This window comes from Lottia gigantea (assembly GCF_000327385.1).
Source record: "Lottia gigantea unplaced genomic scaffold LOTGIsca_119, whole genome shotgun sequence".
NCBI classification, from domain to species: Eukaryota; Metazoa; Mollusca; class Gastropoda; family Lottiidae; genus Lottia; species Lottia gigantea.
In genome coordinates, this window is record NW_008707205.1 from 439,955 (window position 1) to 450,782 (window position 10,828).

General features: G+C 32.7%; 1 protein-coding gene across 1 annotated transcript in view; it reads right to left on the reverse strand.

Annotated features, from left to right (window-relative positions):
• Nucleotides 1-10,106, reverse strand: part of LOTGIDRAFT_199489 (hypothetical protein) — a 28,921-nt gene extending 18,815 nt beyond the window's left edge. Inside the window, exons 1-17 of the mRNA XM_009047936.1 lie at nucleotides 9,975-10,106; nucleotides 9,447-9,585; nucleotides 9,013-9,122; nucleotides 8,452-8,533; nucleotides 8,113-8,211; nucleotides 7,288-7,508; nucleotides 6,389-6,598; nucleotides 5,886-6,059; nucleotides 5,499-5,660; nucleotides 4,836-4,999; nucleotides 4,120-4,374; nucleotides 3,704-3,785; nucleotides 3,412-3,482; nucleotides 2,731-2,871; nucleotides 2,446-2,574; nucleotides 1,876-1,966; nucleotides 890-1,105 (exon numbers count right to left, since the gene is read on the reverse strand). Of these exons, the coding sequence (XP_009046184.1) occupies nucleotides 890-1,105; nucleotides 1,876-1,966; nucleotides 2,446-2,574; nucleotides 2,731-2,871; nucleotides 3,412-3,482; nucleotides 3,704-3,785; nucleotides 4,120-4,374; nucleotides 4,836-4,999; nucleotides 5,499-5,660; nucleotides 5,886-6,059; nucleotides 6,389-6,598; nucleotides 7,288-7,508; nucleotides 8,113-8,211; nucleotides 8,452-8,533; nucleotides 9,013-9,122; nucleotides 9,447-9,585; nucleotides 9,975-10,094 (2,466 nt within the window). The 5' untranslated portion in view covers nucleotides 10,095-10,106. The remainder of the gene's footprint in view (nucleotides 1-889; nucleotides 1,106-1,875; nucleotides 1,967-2,445; nucleotides 2,575-2,730; nucleotides 2,872-3,411; nucleotides 3,483-3,703; nucleotides 3,786-4,119; nucleotides 4,375-4,835; nucleotides 5,000-5,498; nucleotides 5,661-5,885; nucleotides 6,060-6,388; nucleotides 6,599-7,287; nucleotides 7,509-8,112; nucleotides 8,212-8,451; nucleotides 8,534-9,012; nucleotides 9,123-9,446; nucleotides 9,586-9,974) is intronic.
• Between the last annotated feature and the right edge of the window lie 722 nt (nucleotides 10,107-10,828).

Sequence of the window (10,828 nt, forward strand, 5' to 3'; positions counted from 1 at the left end):
AATTTTCCCCTAAACATGGATAATCGTAATTTGAAAAAGTGGTTTAATTTAGATCGGGGGTGAAGTAGGAGTCACCGAATTTGAGACCAGGCATTTAAGAACTAATTGATAAGGCAATTGAAACTTTAGGGGGAGGAGGGGTTTGGGGGGGAGTACAGCTTCAGTTCTGGCACGATATATTGGTGAATCAATGCATTGCGATACGTCATGCCATGATACCTGTATCGTATCGTGGCGCCGTGTATCGATACTTTATTCCATAAAAAAGTGCGGATTTTAAATGTTGTTTTATGATATAAAAATTTTTTCACTGATATTGTTAGAAACTTTTTATAAGACAGTGGACGCTAACCACTTCTATCAACTACAATACCAAATATCACAGTTATAAAGTTATAAATTAATATATATAGAAACATTTAATAAGACAGTGGACACTAACCACTTCTATCAACTATAATACCAAATATCATAGTTATAAAGTTATAAATTAATATATATAGAAACTTTTAATAAGACAGTGGACACTAACCACTTCTATCAACTATATTATCAAATATCACAGTTATAAAGTTATAAATTAATATATATAGAAACTTTTAATAAGACAGTGGACACTAACCACTTCTATCAACTATATTACCAAATATCACAGTTATAAAGTTATAAATTAATATATATAGAAACTTGTAGAAGATAAAATGTTAATTTTGATCTCATTAGACCTTATCACGAGAAGTATTGTATCGCGACCCTTGTATCGCATTATGTATCGTATCGTGACCCTTGTATCGCGATATGTAGCGTATCGTGGCATGATTGTCAATATCAAGCACTATTGCTGGCGTGGCTAAGTCCCCATTGATTTGAAATACTGAGAATACAATACCTGTAATTCTAGTAGAGGTAATGCTGGATCTTTTAAACATTTCATCATACTTTCAACAGTCTTTGATAATAACTCAGTGAAATATGGTTCTGGTAAGATATAACCAGACAATATATTCTCTAAAACATTCCTAGCACTCTGAAATACTTGATGTAATCTATCACCATGTGTGGACGGACTATTAGACACTGGTAGTTTACCTTTAAATGGTGTTGCCTGTAAAGACGAAATAATTGGATTAATTTAAGAAACAGCAGACAAAAAAAATTCATTTTCTAACACCTGGCTAAATATTTCACCTATATATCTGTCATCTTAATCATAAACCTACATACACTGTCCATGCACATTATCTAAATCATGAACCTATGGTTCATACTTATTGCTAAAATCATTAACCCATATACTTGTAGTCTAAATCATGAACCTATGGTGTATACTTGCTATCAAAATCATTAAACCATATACCTGTAGTCTAAATCATGAACCTATGGTGCATACTTGCTATTAAAATCATTAAACCATATACCTGTAGTCTAAATCATGAACCTATGGTGTATACTTGCTATTAAAATCATTAAACCATATACCTGTAGTCTATATCATGAACCTATGGTGTATACTTGCTATCAAAATCATTAAACCATATACCTGTAGTCTAAATCATGAAAACACATACAGGATGTCTAAATCATGAAAACATCTACTTGGTGACTGGTGTCTAAATCATGAACCCAAATACATGTTGTCTAAATCATTTATTCTCATAAACAAGCACTGTTTAATTCTACATCTAAATCTACATACCTGCTATCCAAAACACTGTCTAAATGATGAACCCCATACACGTGTAGTCTAAATCATTTACAAAGATACAAACCCTATCTAAATCATGAACCTACATTCCTTCTGTCTAAATCATCTACCTATTATTTATACACTGTCAAAATCATTACATATACTGTCAGCCATGAAAATAGACCTACCTGTTGAACACGACTAGGATCATCTAATTGTAAATGTGCTACAACACTTCCAGGTTCTAATACAGCTCCTGGTCTTTTACTGTAGTGTATACTGAAACCAAATAAAATTATTGAAGATAATCAGTTTTTGTGTGTAGCCGAATGAGAGTTGAAATTTGTGTGTAGCCGCATGTAGCAGTGAGGCACAAATATATACTCTATGAATGTACAATAACAAAATATTTTCATTGTAAAAATGGTACAATTCGTCAATTGTACAGTGATATAGAAATATCAAAACAGAGCAGAACATGTTGTTTCACGCTCAAAGGGATCCTTTCTGTGTGTATTGTGGACAATGATAGCATTGATTTGCATTATTTTAACTCTGGGTTTTGCAATTAAATAAAGCATTTTATAACACAAATGCTTCAACAGAAATAGTGAGCCTGTCATTTATTTGACACCCCTCAATCTTAAATGAAATCTTCAAACTATGCTTACAGCACTCTTAACATCATACAGTGTTAAGCATGTTTAGATGAGTTCATTATCTTAATATAGGGAATAACTATAAATAAACATCCATACCATCCACTTTCACTGACTGTTAATTCCATCACCATTTTCATTACTTCAATTTCAGCATAAACATCTCCCGAAAATACATGTCCTCCATCTTCTACTAGATAGTTTAATAATTTACCAGCTGACGATGACCTACAAACAAAAAATCAAAACATTCTTATCTAGTCGTATGTTATGGCATGGTATGGCATAACATAGAACATCAGCAAAAACAAATGCTAAAATATTGTGCTTGTGAAACACTCATTGACCTGAGCAAGCCTGTTAGATCCCTAAGCAACACCTTACCTTAGGATAGTGGGATCATTTTCTTTAGATAGTACACACGTCTGATTACCAATAATAATTCTAAAGGATCCAACTTGTTCTTTCATATAGGTAGTATAACTTGATCCATCTATAGATAATAATAGTCCACCATCTGTTAATCTACAAATAGTTAACAATATACAAATAGTTAACAATATACAAATAGTTCACAATATACAAATAGTTCACAATATACAAATAGTTAACAATATACAAATAGTTAACAATATACAAATAGTTAACGATATACAAATAGTTAACAATATACAAATAGTTAACAATATACAAATAGTTAACAATATACAAATAGTTAACAATATACAAATAGTTAACCATATACAAATAGTTAACCATATACAAATAGTTAACAATATACAAAGTGTTAACAATATACAAATAGTTAACCATATCCAAATAGTTAACCATATACAAATAGTTAACAATATACAAAGTGTTAACAATATACAAATAGTTAACGATCTACAATAGTTAGCAATATACAATTTACTCCATTTAGATATGTTTGACTTGACTTAAAAATGTTTCTGTTAATAGGTGACTTCTTGCTCGGTCATTTATTTGTATTTTGTACAGATAGTGTTTAAGATTGCTTGGTTACATTATATTGCCATCAAATAATGTTTACACCAAAATACTTACTTGTGAGCTTCAACGTCTATTGAAGAATTATTGGTACATAAAAAATAACTACTTGCTCCTGTTTTTATCACCTATAATAGAATACAAACTAACTATGGTAAATGAAAATGAAAAGGCCTTTTCAGTTCTTTAATGTACTGAGTATGACATTCACAATTTCCCTTATTTCATACTGCATTGTGTTGCCTGACTTTATTACTCTTGTCATGAGCAGAAAAGCATAGAGTAAAACTTCAAAATTCATTTCAGTCTCTGCATGTATTTAAAAAAAAAACATTGTTCAAGAACTTACCTCAAGACTATATTTCATTCCTTCATAGATAAATTCTACACTTACAATATTCTTCAGTGAAAATGATGGTAAAATTTGACCTCTAAAAAAATTAACATAATCCTAAGAATAAAGACAATGGGTTGCAGCCATTCTTACTCTGTTCCATTTTCACCCTTTAGATAAACAAGGCCTTGTAAACTACACAATGTATATATCAAACATTTGGGAATCAAAAGAGAGATTAACCTCAATTTTCTGACAAAATTTCCTACATTGTACACTCAATGGCATTGTCTGTATGTATGAATTAGGCATTAATGCAAAATATAATAGGTCATAAGCCCCACAATTTCATGTCAATCTCCATAAACTTGTTGAATACAAACATATGAATAGGATGAATAAACCACCAAAGAACCAAACGTTCCACTTACTTTTCCAGAGATGTTTGAAAATCAGTAAAATTGCTTCGAATTTTTTTATCAGCTATGTGTAAGGCACCACACATGACACCTAACATGGTATCTGGTTTCTCAGCTTGTACTTTCTCAGCTATCAGTCTATCTAGCCAACCAGTTGTGATATAGTTCTGTTGGTAGGCATCTGTTTCTAGCAATTTAATCAGATATTCTACTGTTGTTCTGAAATCACCTCTAATTGATAGTTCTTTTAAAGCTATGACCAAATTCCTGCAGAAAATAATTCAACTCTTTAAATAACGAGATAAAAAGTTAATATTTACCTTATACCCAGAGCTCCTAGCTGGGAAGTAGAGCTGAACGACTTAAGTATGGAGAAAAACATATAATATTGAAGCTTTAAAAGTAGAGTTGTATGACGCCAATTTGAAATGGACACTTTATATTCTAGGGTTGAGGTACATGTACATACAAAATACTCTTATTTGTGCAAGTTTAACCTTCACAGCTATCACAAGTTGCATATTGTTGTGACAATTTGCATATATAGGCATCTTAATTTTTATAAAGTTTTAAAATTACAATTGCAAAGGTGCAAAAATGCTAACCAAAGTTGCTTTCTCCTCGGTTTCTATATGAATTTACAGGATAAATTTTGTCAATTCTTTGAAAGCTTGAGTCAGTGGTAAAGTTCATCAATTAATGTTCAAAATATCAATTCTAAGACTTACTCTCGAGCATCTTCTCTACTTTCACCCCAAGAAAAACAATGTCCAAATTGAGAATCAGCAAACTCATGTAGACCACCAGAAGCTGCCACACTGAAGTATCCCCACACATTCTTGTTGCTACGGAAATTTAGCTCTTGTACTGTTCCTGAACTTGGTTTAAATCCCTGTAATACAAATAATCCCAAAATTTGAAGTTTTTCAACATTTTTAAAGAGCATTGGATTATCAGACTAAAAATAGTATTTCTCTCCTAGAAATTTCAACCCAAAAAATTCTGAAAAAACATAATGAAGACATAATGTTAAAGACATTTTAAGACTAACAGTACTATTTTGAGGCTGCTATTCCAATTCTCATAAAAACAATAGGAAAAATTCAAAACACTGTTTACTTTGCTCAGACAATAGAAAGATTTTTTTTACCAGCTGTTTTTGAGTCAAACTTGGTATTGATTTTTTATGTATTATATGTATCATTTTCATAATGGCATGACTGGAATATTGAGTAAAGATAACTTATTCTTAATATCACTGGAAAAAGTAAAAGCTGTCATGTAAAGATTCCAACACAATAACTCACAGTGCTACAGCCACCCTCAATAATATCCATTTGTGCATGAATATTTTTACCTCGTACCAAAATGGTATAAATAGAACTTCTTACCTCATCAGGATTCTCACTAGTAATTCTAGCTGCTATCACATGACCTTTAGGTACTGGTTTAACTTGTGGATCATCAAAATCTATAGAGTTATCTCCCCATGGATCTTCACCATACAACATTCTTATGTCTTTAATTCTATAGAGTGGTATACCCATAGCAATCTATATATGAATGGAAATGAAATGGAACTCAGAATTCTAGTCTAATGCTACCTAAAGGGTAAATGAGGTCATGCAGTTTGCAATGATGAAAATTTAGCCTGAACAGGTCTAAAAATTTATTGATCAAGGGTTTAATATGGAAACTGACACATGTACCCTTGAGTTATCAAGATGAGAAATGTGGTCATAAAAAAGCAATGAAATTTAAAAAAACAAAAACTGTACCTGTAATTGAGCAGCAGGTAGATTGACGTCTGCTATCATTTCTGTACAAGGATGTTCAACTTGTAATCTAGGATTCAACTCTAGGAAATGGAAATTAGCTTCTTCAGCATTATATAAATATTCTACAGTACCAGCACTAACATAACCCACCATTTTAGCCAGGGTAACTGCTGCCTGGAAACAAGATGAATGTAGAATAAATTTTTTGCTATTGAATATGAGAGTACCAAAAGTGTATTGTGAGAGGCTGAAGGTTCAAGGCCATTTTTTACAATAAAGACAGCATCAATATTGAAACACAATTGAAAACAAAAGTTGGAAACTTGAAACTCTATTTACTTCAACAGGTATGTTTTCATTAAATTGCAGACAACCCATATGTTGAATTTTCATTCTAATAAGAGATACATATTGTAGAAATTCAGCACTGGAGCTGGCAGAAAACTGTATCATTTCTGCAAATTTGGTATCAACAATTAAAATTTTATTATTCAATCATGTACCTTTTCCATTTTTTCAAAAACATCTGATTTGGCAATAACAGCTGGTGCTTCTTCAATAATCTTCTGATGTCTTCTTTGTATTGAACAGTCACGCCCAAATAAGGAGATAGCATTACCATAAATATCAGCTAGTAACTGTACTTCCAAATGACGGGCAGCAGACGCCAGTTTCATTATAAATATTGGTGAACCAGGTACTTCAGTCTGAACCTACAACAATTTTTAACAGGTTAAGCAAATCCAATTTGCTGGGTGGAATCTCAAAGAGTAATGCTTCATGGTACATTTGGTTTTCAGTTTACAGATTTGTAGTATGGGGTTAAGCAAGGTGCAAATAATGGCTTCTGTTGTTTTGGATTGAAAGTACTTGGTCTATCCCATATACCACTCCATTCATAATGATTTAACATAGTATGACAACTGAACGTGAAATGAATGGAGTTTTACATTCTACTCTTATTCAAGGGCTAATTTAAAAGGAAAGGATCTTTAATGTGCAAAGCCTGTAGCACACAGGGCAGTGGCGGAGCCAAAAGGGGGGGGGGGCAAAAGGGGCAGAAGCAAAAGCAAGTTTTTCGGGCAAAAATCTCATAACTAGGTTAGAAATTCGGGCAATCTAAGATATCTCGCCCCCCTCGGACGTAAACCTGGTTTCACCACTGACACAGGACCTCGGATTATTGTCTCATCCGAACAACAAGACGCTTTTTCCATGTCAGCCCCTCCGATCTGCATCATTGATGAGGGGCAAACCAGGAGTAGACCACTGATGATATAAAAACCACCGTTCAACTTGACATTCCACAGTGCTTTCTGATCTCAAAACATTAACACCAATCAGCATTCAGCATTGCGTAAATAATTACCAATGGATAATGAGAAAAAAGGTGATGTCATACTTGTCTGAATAAATTCGGGAACTCTTCAGCATTTTCAGCTTTTCTGATACCTTTCCCACCTCCTCCTTCTGAAGCTTTTATCATGACAGGAAAACCAATTTTTTTAGCTGATACTAATCCTTCATCTACATTTCTAGTACAACCTTGTCTATATATATCAGATGGTACATTTAATACTTTATTTTTACACAGATCTTCTTCACTGATTGGTAATTTTAAGCCTAGACGAAAAAAAAATAGTGAAACATATTACTTTTCAGAACCTGATAGAGACGAGACAGTTAGTTGGGTGCAGTGTGTATTAAGGAAACTTTTGTCAGGACAGTGGTATTAGCTTTTTTTTCCCTGATGTCAGTGATCCCTGGCATGCATACAGTTCTTTTTCCTGTTAGTCCCTTTCTCCTGCACTATTAACATACTATTCTGTTTCATGCATAATTTGTGTAACCTTTAGCATTCGGTGCTAAAGCTCTCTCAAAGAGAAACATTTTGAAATTAAGTTCATTCTCTGATCTTGAAGGGTTTGGAAAAAAATGTTTGTATTACACTTCTTTGTACACCACTTTCATTTTTTTTGCTCCAACAATTTAAATTTTCCTGTGCCTTTAAGTGTCCTGTATTTCCAGAAGATTTTTAATGGTGATAACATAATATAATCAACTTTTTCTTTACAAGTACTGCAGAAAATGAAATTGGAAGTAGACAAATAGAAGTTAAAAAAGTCCCTGATGTACAAACATGAATAAGAAATCCCTATTTTGTCTCCAAAGAGCTAAGAAAACCCATTTTTCATTCAATTATTGCCTATGCGAAATTGAAATATACCTGATCCACTCCAAGGTAACGTAGGTACACCAGCTGTTTGAGCAACAATAGATGAAGCTATTTTATCTCCTAATGACCACATAGCACCTTCTGGTGGACCTGAAATGAAGAGAAAATAATTCAAAATTTGTTAACTTATATGGAACTTACTAATATTGAAAGGAAATGAAATGAAAAAATCTATCTATACCACTTTTTCAGGGTAATGAAAATGGACCCATTACAGTGTACAGTGTGGCAAATAGTGTCAGAACAGATGTAATAGCCTAATCTTTTTTCGTATTTTTTTTCCAATGAATGCAAACGTTCATGTTTTTCAAAGAGAAAAATCAAACTAACCTATAAATGAAATATCATTTTTATGAAGTAATTCTGGTAATTTGGGATTTTCTGAAGCATGGCCCCATCCTGCCCATACAGCCTGAAATTACAACAGTACATGACAAACTATTATAAAAAATACATATAACTTCATTGTGAGACATTAGGGCTGAATTTTGTTCTGCTAGCAATAATGGCAAAATTCCAATGAACTCAAATTAATGGTGATGGAGACGTTTCTCTAAACTTTTTATGTGTATCAGAAAGACAGACAGCATCGATTTGCAACATTCCAATTTTCAGTCAGATGTCTGTGGTTTTCATACTGCCACTAAAACTCATCATTCTATGATGTAGCAAACGCAAAGGCCCTTGTCAACAGTTTTTGCGATAGTTACATCAGATACAATTCAGTATTTCTATAATTACAGAATTAGAAAGAACAACAGACATCTGGAGAAAAGTTGTAATGATGTCATAAATCATAAATGGCCCTGTTAAAGACAACCTCTTTACAAATTCTTTAAAAATAGGCAAATGCACAAAGTTATAGTAACAAAATAGTGATGATTAACTTACTTGAACTTGTGTCCGTTTGGCTATATCTAATATTCTTTCTACATTAGCATAGTTGTTATTATTAGATCCTCCTGGTACAGGTACATATTGATCAGCCATTTTAACATATTCTGGAATGAAATGGAGTTTTACACCATATTATGATGATTATGGCTATATAAGAAACTAAAATATCAGAATTATCATTCAAAATAAATGGTTTTTTCAATAGTAGATCCTTAATCTTGACCAGTTTATTCAGAAAGTATAGCATTTAAAGTCATTGCTTCTAGGGTACAATTTGATCAAAGCATTGCATTTACAAACTTCTGTGACACAAGAATAGTGGCTAAGATAGTCAAGGTATAAGACAAAGTTTGTAATACCTTGACCATTGTGAAGATGATTGGTACTCAAATATATTTCTAAAGGAGTTTAAACATCTTAAAGTATACCTGCATTGGCTTTAAGATCCTCTGGTGTAACCATAACAACAAATCTAATTGCTCTTTCATTGCGAAATATTTCATATGCCCACCTTCGAACTGATCTCATACATTTTACTGCGGCAATACCATTGTTAGCAACCAAGACCTGTACATAACAAAATATGTTATAACAAAATTTTCAAAAATTTTTTTTTGCTTACTAATGAATATTCCAAGCAGATTGTCAAAATTGTCACTTAATCTGTTCTACCATTTACTCTATACAGCAGCGGGTCACTTGACTCCTCGTCTTGTGGTAGTTGGTTGTTTACATTTGGCCTGAGTTGAACCATGACAATTGGCTGTCACGAAAAATGGTGTCTTTACATTACCAAAGCCATTTGGCTGACATGTGGGCAGTCAGACCTGCTGGTTTATATGTCTGAATTAGGGTTGCCAAATGTTGCAACATTTTATAACGACCAAATATTCTGGCAGATAATTGAGGCTGATTTGCTGCAATTCTACTCTATTGATAGTAAGATGAAATCTTACCTTATTTATCACTCTATTCCCGCCAAATCTTTTAACAAATTCTTCAGGTGTGGCTACACAGAAATCTTTTAAACTTGCTCTCCTTGATAATCTGTTGGCATCCAGATTGATTCCTGACATGGTATGTCTGAAAACAGACAACAGAAATAAGACAAATCAGCTAACTGTACATATTCTAAGACTGAGTTACCAGCCTCAAGATAAAACATCAGCTTGTGAGTATGGAACAAAGTATGGAAATCTCTCTGAACTTTAACTTGGCTTAAGAGTAAACCTTTTTTATACGCATTCTCATAACCAGTGAGAGTTTGGTATATTCTTATTTTCAATCACATGTCTGTGGTTCCTGCAATTCCACTAAAACTGAGTACTTGATGATGAATATGAATATGAATGAGATATAATACTTAATGAGTAAGTACAGATATGACATGATACCAGGAACCACTGTATTGGTCTCAAGTTCAGTACCGGGTGATGTGTTAATGATTTTGTGATTTCACAGAAAAAATTTCTGATTAAATTACTTCCTCAGTTTGTTGTTTGAGTTTTGTAATGAAATCCTTAATGATTGAAAACAGTTTATGGAGGCTAAGAACTTGACTGAGTCACAACAATAATCATTGCATATCCAATAGAAAATTTCTTTATGATCTTCATCAATGCTTAATGGTTTATAAAAAAAACCGAAATGTTTTCAGCTCTAAACCAAGCCCCAAAATATTTTAAAAATGGATGCTCAAAGTTACATAGAACTGTGTTTAGTATTTGACAGTGTTGAGTATTTAAATGAAGGTAATAAACAAGCTAATAATGTTGTAATATATATAACATTACAATGTTATTTTTATATA